The following is a 13,034-nucleotide window of genomic DNA, read 5'->3' on the forward strand; positions in this document are numbered from 1 at the left end:
ATAGGTTGGCTTGCATTTTTTACTTCTTTTAGCCATGAGGAGGCAATACATTCTTTACTCTATTTGGAAATGGACAGGTAGCCTTAAATCTTACTATAGGATTAATACTATGGCACTATGTGATAGACCAAATATTAAACTCACATTGGCTCAAGGGTCTCCTACAGTACCTGGTGTTGTGGAAGAGTTGCCCCCTGGAAGCCTCAAGCTGGCCGATGTGTTATCGCTGGCATGTCACTCCAAGGGTGTCCAGCTGGCCGACGTGGGAACACAGACTGAGGATGTTCTACCGGGGTGCTCCCCCTTCCTGGTTACAGACTGTGCAGAGGCTGCAATGAATGCTTGGGCACCTGGGGGTTGACCAGGCTTTGCGGTAATGTCATCAATGGAGGAGAGTACATGAGGGGTGGGAACGTGCATATCATACACAAATACTTCTTTGACAAAAATAAAAAATAACTCTTCCTATAACTTTATATACAATATTTTTTCCTATAGATGGTATTCTTTCTATTTCTTTTTTAGGCAACTTCTGTGAGCCAGAAATGTAACATGATCAACTAATTCCTGCTTATGAGTTGCTCCCTGTGGTTGAGGTCAGGACGGAAAACAATGATGTAGCATTTTGGGAGGAATATGCATCCTGGTAAAGCAGCGCTGGAGGCCAAGATGGAGAAGACTTCCACAGCTACCATGGCTTTTCCCTTTGTGCTCAGATAGGCTGGAAAGAAGGAGATCCACACACTGCAGAAGGCCAACATGCTGAAGGTGATGAACTTGGCTTCGTTAAAGCTGTCAGGTAATTTACGGGCAGGGAAAGCCACAATAAAGCTGGCAATGGCCAAGATACCCATGTAGCCCAAGACACAATAGAAGAAGAAAGCTGACCCATCATTGCACTGCAAAATCATTTCTTGGAGCTCTGAGTGCATGTCCAACTCAGGAAATGGGTTTAGATGTTGACAACTAAACCATACAAATCCAAACTTGGAAGAGGGAGCATGAGAGGAAAAAGCCAATTCCTCCCCCCCACCCATTTCCTCATCTGAGATCCCAGTTTAGTGGCCATGAAAGTCAAAACCACAGTGATGGTTTTGGCCAGTACATTAGAAATGGCCACCGAGAAGGTGATGCCAAACATTGATCGTTGGAGAAGGCAGGTCACTTTCCCAGGCTGGTTGAGAAAGAGCAAAGAGAAGAGAAAACAGAACAGAAGAGAGACAAGGAGAGTGTAGGTTAAAGACCGGTTGTTGGCTTTGACATTGGGAGTATCCCTGCGCTTAAAAACAGTTCCAAGTACCGAAGAGGTCAAGAAGAAGAAACAAAGAGCTGCTGAGGCTAAACCAATTCCTAAGGTTTCTTCAAAAGTTAGAAAGACCAGCAGTGTAAGGATACATCCATTCTTTTCTTTGTTTGGATAGTGATCTGGTGAACATTCAAAACAGTCATCCATATCTGGAAGGAAAATCAAGGATTTTTTTTTTTCATGTAGGTATTGCATGTTACTGAAAATTACCTTGTTAATTTTATGGAGCCAAGTAGAATGATCTAATATTATATACAAAGGAAAATATTATTTGCAAATCCAGTGTGTGTCAGGCCTGCAGCCATAATTTCTTGTGGATCTTAGGCCTGCCACACTTTCTATGATTCTATTATGCATTTTATATTGTGGGCAAATGGGAGGGGGGATTGTACAGAGTTAGATGGTATGCAGCCATAACCAAATTCTTTCTAGAAAGCCAAGGTCATCCTTTGTCTCTGCACCTCTGCATCTGACTGGAACTGGATGGGTGGAAGCTGCCAGCATGGCAGTGGAAGATTGGACCATGTGATGGACTTGTGGATGTGGGGGCAAGATCCTGAACTTTCAACTGGGTGGGAAAACCAGGAAGCCTTCATATTCAGGTTTTCCCAGATATGCCAACTTGGCTCTCTTAATAAATTGGAACTTTGAGCAAATTGGACTCTGATTTACTTTTGGATGCTATGTGGAACTCTGACAATCTGCATGTATGTACAGAATAATATAAAAATGCAAAGTATAACATCAACTCTTAACCCAGTAAGAGTCCAATTCTATTTCTCCATGTGTTTTCAAAACAGGTCTCAATCCCATATTATGTCATCTAAAAGAAAAATGTCGATCAGCTATAATAAAGAAAATTGCCAGGTTGCCTCTAGTTCAAAGGCAATTATGTCCCTTGTGAATTATTGGAATCACTCCATTATTCTAGTAGGGCAAAACAACAAAGATTCTGTGCAGAAGGGAGTAGAAATTGAGAAACAATCCATATATATATATTTCAAGAGCCATAGGGAGGCAGGAAGGGGTGATGCTGTCTTTCTGACATTCACTTCCACAAATTCTCTTCCTTCTGTCTTATCTGTCAGAACATCTCTTCGAATGATAGACGCGGATATTTTCCCCATGAGCAGAGAGTCATGAATTTACTCCTTCTGGTATTCCTGGTGAACAAAGTAGTTACTCTGAGCTGCCCTTCAAGGGATGCTTTCCTTATTCCACAGGAGTGGTACCAGCCAGGTGGCCTTATTATTGGTGGGATGGTGTCTCACATTGTTTACCACTTTTATGAAATTACATTTAAGGAACATCCATCTTTAAAAGGTTACGGCTTACCCCTGTAAGGGTTTCCTTTTCTTTCCATGCGGTTTCCAATCTTAACCAAATCCTCCAATTCTTACATAAATAATAGCTGCGGGAATGTAAAATGCTGAGTTTTGTATGTTATCCAACCCTGTTTGTCTTTCAAATATATTTGGGTGTGGGAGAAGGAATAATTTCCTTTATATTACGTTAAAGTCATTCTTGTAAAATGTAGGAAACTTTGTTGCAAGAAGTCTTTTGAGGAATGTTTAGTGAGATTAGGTACTTTTTTCTTTAAAAAAAGTCTACATTATCTATTCATATTCAGTGATGTGGATAGGAAATAAAAGTGATAGTTTGAAAAAAGCTACTATATTGTTGTAGTATTGTTGCAAATCATAGAATTACTGTGTAAAACGTATATTTAAATTCTGCTCTAATTATTGAGTGTTTTAGAAAACCTGTCATCTATCTACTTCAGCAAGAGACAGAACTGCGTCTTCTTCTTATAGAAATCTTGCCACCTTACAAGAATTGTAGAATCATTTTTCAATGAGTGCATTTAACCTATTTGCAGTGTCATAACCAAATTCTACCAGCACGTCCTTGCCTTGGCCTTTGCTGTGAAGGAGATCAATGAAGATTCCCAGATCTTACCTAACATCACTCTCGGGTTTCACATATATGATAGTTACCACAATCTAAGGATGACCTACCGCACCACTCTGGACCTGCTTTTCAAATCCCAGGGATTTGTCCCTAACTACAAATGTGATAGCCAGAAGAATCTCATGGCCATTATAGGAGGATTAGGCTCGGATACATCATCTTATATGGCGGAAAGTGTAAATGTCTACAAAATTCCACAGGTAGTTTCGGCAGGGGATGAGATAGAAACTTTGACTTCTTTTGTAATGAATGTTAGATATTAGATGTTTGCCATGCCTTTCTGCAGGACTTTACTGAAGTCCACTTTGCAATCCTTCTGTAATTTGATTCCACAATGCAGTGCATTGGCTCAAGGAGATGCAATGTTTAAAACATCAAAATCTTTTAGCATGATCACAGATTAGAAAATTAAAATGGAAAAAATAAATTAGAGAACAACCTTAAGCTTACTTAAGCAGGCAGGTATTGTGTTTTTACTGCCATTTGGGAACAGGTGGTATCTCTTCTTACTCTGTCTTTATTGGGGTCTGAGAAAAATAGTTTAGTATAAAACTGAATGGTTTTTCTGGAATCGTTGGACGATTGGTGCACTTGGGTCTTTTTGGAGATCTGTATGTTAAAAAAAAAAGAATTTAGGGAGGACATACTTAACGGTTTCCATTTCTCCAGAATCGCATGGATAGTCTTTCATGCTTAAATATTTTATTCTGCCACCTACAAAGAAGAGCTAAGATAAGTCTAGCTCTAAAGAACATAGAATATAGAATAATAGAGTTGGAAGGGACCTTGACAGTCTTCTAATCCATCCCCCTTTTTGAGATTTCAGATAAATGATTCTCCAGTTTCTTTTTGAAAGTCTTCAGTGATGGAAAACCCACAACTTTTGAAGGCAAGCTCTTCCATTGGTTGATTTAGCAAATGTATCCCTCATTCTAGATTGCTTCTCCTCTTAATTGCTTCTAGGTTGCTTCTGCCCAGATTTAGCAATATACCAGGTATTCATGAGGATTAGCATTCTGGAACTCTATGTCAGGATGCTAAATTTGGCTCATAAGGTTATTCCACAGGTGAGAAAATATTTCATTTTGAGACTTCCTTGCTTATATTGCTCATCTTCTATAATCTATGTATAATTGTAGACATTTTCAGTGTTGGGACAGCTTCATTCAATTTACACCCAGAAAGCAATCATTTTCCCCCACATTTTCCCCTTGCTTCTCATGAATAATGGCTCTCCCTTTTTTTTTAGTTTAGTTGACTTATGGTTCTTTTGCCCAAGAAGAGTTCTGGACTACTAAACTATCTTCACTTTACTGCATGGTCCCAAATGAGGACCATCAATACATTGGAGTTATACAACTTCTTCTTCATTTTGGATGGACGTGGATAGGAGTCTTCACTCTTGATACCAACAAAGGAGAACGTTTCTTCCAGAAACTGCAGTCATTGCTTTCCCAGAATGGCATCTGCACAGCTTTCTCACAAAATATTCCACAGTTGGTTAATCTGGAAAACGTGTCTGAATTACTTCGGGGAAACTCAATTATCTGCAATAAACTGATAGACCAGAAAGCAAATGCTTTTCTTGTCTATGGAGAATCATTCACAGTTTGGTGGCTCAGAGTTGTTGTGTATCTATGTGATCTAGAGGATGAAGAGAGCACCTCATTTAGAAAGGTTTGGATCCTGATGGACCCAACTGATTTCATACTGACATCATTTCAAAGAGGTTTCGATCTCCAGGTGTTCCATGGTGCTCTTTCCTTTGCAGTGCACTCAAGAGAAGTCCAAGGCTTCAGAGAATTTCTTCACGTCATCAAGCCTTCAACCCACAAAAATGGATTTTTTCAAGAAGTTTGGGAGCAAATGTTTGACTGTTCATTTCCAAATGAAGAATTTTCTGTAATATATGAGCAAACTTGTACCGGAGAAGAGAACTTGGAGATTCTGCCTGCGTCTCTGTTTGAGTTGCAGATGACTGGCCATAGCTACAGTATCTACAACGCTGTCTATGCAGTGGCACATTCTTTGCATGAAGAAGTGAGTTCAAAATCCCCAAAGAGATACATTCAAAGGTTTGAATTTCCAGATCTTCAGCCTTGGAAGGTAATGTCTCAAAATATGCTTTACCTACCTTTTGTTTTAGTGAATAGCCATTCTCATCCACTGTTGAGTATGGTTTGTTTTGGTCTATGCTCACATATCAATAGAAATATTGAGGGAACAAGACTGATGGCGTAAGAGGCGATTCTAAGTTACAGAATACAAGGAGATGAAAATAACCAATACCTCTGCAAATCTCAGTCCAGTCAGTGAAGTTTGTATATCATTCTTGGGTCCATAAACAACCATTTCACATAGAATGAGCCTGTCTTGTCAATGTATCCAGCCCAGTTACAAGAAAAGTTTAATGAAGAAGGGTCTAAAAGCAGTGTTTCTTTGCTTTGTGCCCAACACACTTTTCTAAAATATGGAGATTCATTTTTTTCTGATTAGTATTTTGCAATTTAGTCAAGACAGGGATGTTAGAACTCAGAGACAATGACAATTGGGTTTTTTAATCAGTAGAGGTGCACTATTTAAGTTTACTTTATTGTCATTGCACCTTGTACGATGAAATTAAATGCCATCTTCAGTGTACATTATACATAAAACAAATCACTCATCCTTCACATTCTATATAATTGAATTGAAAACCCCTGATATTCCATTCATATTGCACTATACAGTAGATTCCAATATAGTTACTGCTTTGGGATGTAAGCTGTTTTCCAGCTGATTTGTCCTTGTTTTTATTATCCTGTACCATCTGCCAGATGGTAATAGTTCAAAAAAAGGGTGCCCAGAATCAGATGGATCTTTCAGAACGTTTTGAACTTTCTTAAGGCAGCAACAGCTATAAAACTCTTCCAAAGAGGGGAGAAGTCAACCAATGATCCAATGATGTTAACCCTCCAGAATACTGTCCTATCTGCCACTGTGCAATTGGCAAACCATACACAGGTGCAGTAAGTTAAAATACCCTCTATGGTGCAGCGGTAGAAGGTCACCAGCAGTTTTTCATTGAGTTGTTGTTTCCTGAGAAGTCTCAGGTAGCATAATCTCTGCTGCCCTCTTTTGACCAGTGCTGCAATGTGAGCGCCCCAGGCCAGGTCCTCGTTTATGATAACACCCAGAAACTTAAAACTTCATGAAGAGATGTTAGTTTTCAGGCTTAAAGTAAACTGCCAGAAAAATTGTTGAGCTTGTTGCTTTGAAATACTTGTCATCATTTACCAATATGGTCAAAGTGAATTCCAAACCTCATTTATTAATCATTCAGTGTGAGTTGACATTTTCTTCTTCTATATTTCAAGTTAGGAAGACATTTTTTTTTCATTTTCATTCACCACATGAACCATGGTGCCCCAGTGGTTAGAGTGCAGTACTGCAGGCTACTTCTGCTGACTGCCAGCTGACTGCAATTTGGCAGTTCAAATCTCACCAAGCTCTAGGTTGACTCAGCCTTCCATCCTTCCGAAGTGGGTAAAACGAGGACCCAAATTGTTGGGGACAATGTGCTGACTCTGTAAACTGCTGAGAGAGGGCTGTAAAGCACTGCAAAGCAGTATATAAGTCTAAGGGCTATTGCTAGTGAGAGTAAAATAAAGGGAAGTTTTAATCCTTTTATCCCTAATAATTTGTTTTCTTTTCGACTCCCTTTTTCTTATCCTTCTTCATGTAGCTCCACAAATTCCTTCAAGGAATTTCTTTTAACAATTCAGCTGGAGAAACAGTCTTCTTCAAAGACAAGAGGGAAGGTCAAGGTGGTTTTGATATTGACAACATGATCACTTTTCCGAACAGATCTTTTCAGAGAGTTAAAGTGGGAGAGTTAAGGTCCAATGCTCCAGAAGGAAAAGAATTTGTCATTGAGAGAAACACAATCCTTTGGCACCCTGGATTTAACCAGGTAGGCAATCATGATTGTGCAAAACCTGCATGAATTGTATCTTGATCCATTATTATCTGTTGATTGCTGTCTATTAAAATATACTGAATAGAATAGAATAGAATAGAATAGAATAGAATAGAATAGAATAGAATAGAATAGAATTCTTTATTGGCCAAGAGTGATTGGACACATAAGGAATTTGTCTTTGGTGCATTAGCTCTCAGTGTACATAAAAAGACAAGATACATTTGTCAAGAATTGTAAGGCACAATACTTAATGATAGTCATAGGATACAAATAAGCAATCAAATCATATTAGGAAACAATCAATATTAATCGTAACTATACAAGCAACAAAGTTACAGCCATGCAGGCATACGTGGGAGGAGGTGGGTGATAGGAACGATGAGAAGATTAATAGTAGTGCAGACTTAGTAAATAGTTTGACAGTGTTGAGGGAATTATTTGTTTAGTACAGTGATGGCGTTTGGGAAAAAAACTGTTCTTGTGTCTAGTTGTCTTGGTGTGCAGTGCTCTATAGCATTGTTTTGAGAGTAGGAGTTGAAACAGTTTATGTCCAGGATGCAAGGGGTCTGTAAATATTTTCATGGCCCTCTTTTTGACTCGTGCATTATACAGGTCCTCAATGGAAGTCAGGTTGGTACTGATTGTTTTTTCCCCCCGCAGTTTTAATTATCCTCTGAAGTCCGGGTCTGTCTTGTTGGGTTTCAGAACCAAACCAGATAGGTTTAGAGGTGCAGATGACAGATTCAATCATTCCTCTGTAGAACTGTATCAGCAGCTCCTTGGCCAGTTTGAGCTTCCTGAGTTGGCGCAGAAAGAACATTGTTTGTTGTGCTTTTTTGATGACATTTTTGATGTTAGGTGTTTATTTTAGGTCTTGACATATGGCAGAATTTAGAAATTTGTAGGTCTCCTCTGTTGATACTGTGTTGTCTAATATTGTAAGAGGTGGTGATATGGGAGGGTTTCTCCTAAAGTCTACCACCATTTCTACGGTTTTTAGTGTGTTCAATTCCAGATTGTTCCGGTCGCACCATGAGGCTAGTTGTTCAACTCCCATAGGTATGCGGATTCATCGTTGTCTTGAATGAGAAGATAGTCACTTTCAAAATCTGATTTCTGTTTTGAGAGCAGGATGGGGGGAAGGCATATTCTGTATAAAGGTTCATTTATCAAATTGACAAACTGGTATTATGATTTTAATATTGCCATCATTCCAATTTATTTACTTGCTCTGCCCCTCCTCAAGCAGATCCTCTCACACTTCCTTGTAATTTCAACACCTTTTTAATGCACAGTGTAAATCCAAGTTGATAAAATTCAGCAGCCCTTGGGAAGTAAACTATGATCTGCCTCCAGAAAGCAGGGATAAAAATCAGAAACTGTTTTAAAGATCTCCCTTTTCAAAATATTTTATGTTTATCCCCAGGTTCTTCCACTTTCTCGGTGTAATGACCACTGTTCCCCTGGATATTGGAAGAAAGGAGATGAAGGGAAAAAATTCTGTTGCTATGACTGTGTTCAATGTCCGGAAGGGAAGATTTCAAATCAAATGGGTAGGTTAGACATTCCAGGAAGCTCTCATTAGATATGCTTAAGCAAACTGTAACACATTTAGGATGTAAAGCATATGTGATTACTACTGTGTTTCCCCCAAAATAAGACAGAGCCTTATTATTTTTGAGGTGCAGGAAACGGTGGTCACCTCATGGCCGCTGCTGTGTTGCAATATTTTCAGGGAAGGCTTATATTCAGGGGAGGGCTTATTTTAGCGCATGCGTTCAAAAGCCCAAATGGGTTTAATTATCCGGGCAGTCTTATTTTTGGGAAAACAGGTTAGACATTCCAGAAAGCTTTCATTAGATATACTTAAGTAAACTGTAACACATTTTAGGATGTATAGTATATGTAATTAGTAGATTTATGACTACTGCAGGACAGATGTTTATCTCTTTACCTGTGGATCAAACTCAATTTGCCATTGAGATGCCTACAGGTCATGTTTCTTATACAAATGCAAATTGTATATGAGCCATAGAGTTTATATGATGGCATGATCTATATCTATAATTATTCTCAGATAGATAGAAAAATATCTCTATCTCTATCTCTAGATAGATTGATAGATAGATAGATAGATAGATAGATAGATAGATAGATAGATAGATAGATGATAGATAGATAGATAGATAGATAGATAGATAGATATAGATATAGATATAGATATAGATATAGATATAGATATAGATATAGATATAGATATAGATATAGATATAGATATAGATATAGATATATAGATATAGATATAGATATAGATATAGATATAGATATAGATATAGATATAGATATAGATATAGATATAGATATAGATATAGATATAGATATAGATATAGATATGTATGTGTACTGGATAGATAGATAGATAGATAGATAGATAGATAGATAGATAGATAGATAGATAGATAGAGATAGAGATATAGATATGTATGTGTACTGTACAGATAGATAGATAGATAGATAGATAGATAGATAGACAGATAGATATAGATATAGATATAGATATAGATATAGATATAGATATAGATATAGATATAGATATAGATATAGATATAGATATAGATATAGATATAGATATAGATATAGATATAGATGATATAGATATGTACTGGATAGATAGATAGATAGATAGATAGATAGATAGATAGATAGATAGATAGATAGAGATAGAGATAGAGATAGAGATAGAGATAGAGATAGAGATAGAGATAGAGATAGAGATAGAGATAGAGATAGAGATAGAGATAGATAGAGATAGAGATAGCGATAGAATTATCCTAAAAATACAAATTCCAGGTGTAATTATAAAAGAAGAAACAGACATTGTGATCTCTGGAACTTAAAATATATTGCTCACTTAGCTTTCATTAGCCACTGCTAACATCGTCAGAGTGTAAAAACCATTAAAGGGATGTGTATACACATACACACACAAATAGATGCATTTTCATATTTATTTGTATTAGTTATTCTTCTCCCTAAGAATAACTAATCAGTAAAAAAAATATTATCTTTTGTAAACTCAGGATATATTCAGCATTTAATATCTTGGTTTCTTCTGTCTTATGATGTCATCTTCATAGCTTGTGAGGGCAGCCTACTCATTATGCTAATCCGACAAATATTTGAATGGGAGATTTCAACCAGCAAATTTCTTTTTATAAAGTAGATTGGATTTATCGAGAAACTTCCGAAGGCAAACTGTTCCAAGAGTTAATTGTTGTCACTGTTAGGACAACAGTAAATGTTCGAAAGACTGCATTTTAAAAGCAGTTGCACTTTATTTTAGGCCAGTCTTAAATGATACAATAGATGTAAAACTGTCTAGTTGCACCCAACAAGCATTTCCATCGATGGACACGTTGACCTATTACCAGCCTACAAACCAGTGGTGGGTTCTGGGCGGTACGCCCTGGTACAGGGGTACCGGTGGCAGATGGGAGCAGTGGCCACTGTACCAGAATGGTGCTTTGGAGGGCCCACCCACCCACCCTCATTCCTTACCTCTATTTGAGCTAACCAGGCTATTTGCACACACATGTGTAGCATATGGCGCCTGTGCGACCTCCGCCAAGCAGCTGGAGCATCACAGGGTGGTCAGTGCACATGCGAGCACAGTGCACTTGCACAGGGTGGACGCCCAGCCCCATCGCAGGGGATTGGGAACCCACCACTGCTACATACCCCTCAGGATCCAAATCAACCACACAGCCAACTCATGCAATTCCCCCCACACTCCCAATCACCAGCAGTTCACTTCTGAAAGAGCCAGATCTGAGGTAATCTCCTTATCACAAGACCCTTCGCAAGACTCACAGATAACTCACAAATGATTCATCACAAGTCCTGTCACAAGACCCTCAGTTGACACACCCACATCAAAGCCCTTATAGCAGTGGTTCTCAACCTGTGGGTCGGGATCCCTTTGGGGGTCGAACGACCCTTTCACAGGGGTCGCCTAAGACCATTGGAAAACACATATTTTCTGGTTGGGGGGTCACCACAACATGAGGAACTGTATTAAAGGGTCGCGGCATTGGGAAGGTTGAGAACCACTGCCTTATAAACAGAACACTGACACCCCCTAAAATCTGCTGAAGATGTTACGTAGCCTGGAAATGAAACATTTGGACACCAACACACAAGCTCGGAGAATGAACCTTTTACCCTCATGCTACTTTGGTGTAACGAATAGCTTTGTGACTTCTTCAAGGTGACTATTCATTTCTATAATTGTGAATCTCAATCTGTTATTTGGAATATAAAATACCAAACACAATCTGTTATTCGGAGTATAAATAGTGAAACTCATACCTCCCCTCTCTCCCCTCACAAATTTCGCCTCTGTGTTTTGGAAAAATGGGAAAAGTCAAAATGGTTTACATTTTTAATAAATTTGAATAATTATTACACCGGACTGCATTTCATAGAATAATTGCTCTTCCCATTGTGGTTCTTTTATGCTGGTCCCAGATGGTACAATGATGGAAAAACTGCATTTCCATAGAAACATGATCCAACTGGTAGACAATTAAAAAAAAAAAACCCGTGAGATGGATAATGGTTGGCACCCATAAAAAATATCATTTTCAAAAATATGGAATGTGTAAAAACATGCCTTGACTTTTCTTCCAGATATGGATGACTGTTTTGAATGTTCAGAAGATCGTTATCCAAATGAGGAAAAGATAGACTGCATTGTGAAACCGGTGGTGTTTCTAAATATTGAAGAAACCCTAGGAATTGGTTTCACCTCAACTGCTCTTTCTTTCTTCTTCCTCACAATGTGGGTACTTGGGACTTTTATTAAGCACAGGGATACTCCCATTGTCAAAGCCAACAACAGATCCCTCACCTACACCCTTCTTGCTTCTCTTCTGCTCTGTTTTCTCTCCTCTTTGCTCTTCCTCAGCCAACCGGGCAAAGTGACCTGCCTTCTCCGACAATCAATGTTTGTCATCACCTTCTCAGTGTCCATTTCTAGTGTACTGGCCAAAACTATTACTGTGGTTGTGGCTTTCATGGCCACTAAACCAGGATCTCAGATGAGGAAATGGGTGGGGAAAAGATTGGCCTTTTCTACTGTACTGTCCTGCTCTCTCTTCCAAGTATGTATTTGTGTTCTTTGGTTGTCAACATCTCCCCCATTCCCTGAGTTGGATATGCACTCGGAGCTCCAAAAAATGATTTTGCAGTGCAATGAGGGGTCAGCTTTCTTCTTCTACTGTGTCTTGGGCTACATGGGTATCTTGGCCATTGCCAGCTTTATTGTGGCTTTCCCTGCGCGTAAATTACCCGACAGCTTTAACGAAGCCAAGTTCATCACCTTCAGCATGTTGGCCTTTTGCAGTGTGTGGATCTCCTTCTTCCCAGCCTATCTGAGCACAAAAGGAAAAGCCATGGTAGCTGTGGAGGTCTTCTCCATCTTGGCCTCCAGTGCTGCTTTACTGGGATGCATATTCCTCCCAAAATGCTACATCATTGTTTTCAAGCCTCAGCTAAACCACAGGGAGCAACTAATAAAGAGGACTTAGTACATCAGTTAATTTTTCTTGCTGTATTGACAAAGAAGAATAAAAAACCCCTTTTGCTGTGTATATGAAACATATAGAAGTTATTTCTGTGAAAGGAGGATTTTTGGAAGGTTATTATGATTTTTAAGATTTATTAATGTCCCCCATTCAAAAAAAAGTGTTTATGGTGTTGCATTTTCAACTATGTTTGAAGATTGTTTAACCTAAT

At 38.7% G+C, this 13,034-nt stretch overlaps 1 protein-coding gene across 1 annotated transcript; it reads left to right on the forward strand.

Annotated features, from left to right (window-relative positions):
• Window positions 1–109: 109 nt before the first annotated feature.
• On the forward strand, window positions 110–12,826 carry LOC309401205 (vomeronasal type-2 receptor 26-like; the record flags this gene model as incomplete). The annotated part of the gene is made up of 6 exons (XM_081970266.1): window positions 110–294; window positions 3,186–3,477; window positions 4,532–5,383; window positions 7,002–7,229; window positions 8,665–8,791; window positions 11,928–12,826. 6 exons carry the CDS (start codon window positions 110–112, stop codon window positions 12,824–12,826), a joined length of 2,583 nt encoding a protein of 860 aa, XP_081826392.1.
• Window positions 12,827–13,034: the final 208 nt, after the last annotated feature.

The sequence above is a fragment of the Natrix helvetica genome (genome assembly GCF_964273705.1).
Source record: "Natrix helvetica genome assembly, chromosome: Z".
Classification (NCBI taxonomy): domain Eukaryota; kingdom Metazoa; phylum Chordata; class Lepidosauria; order Squamata; family Natricidae; genus Natrix; species Natrix helvetica.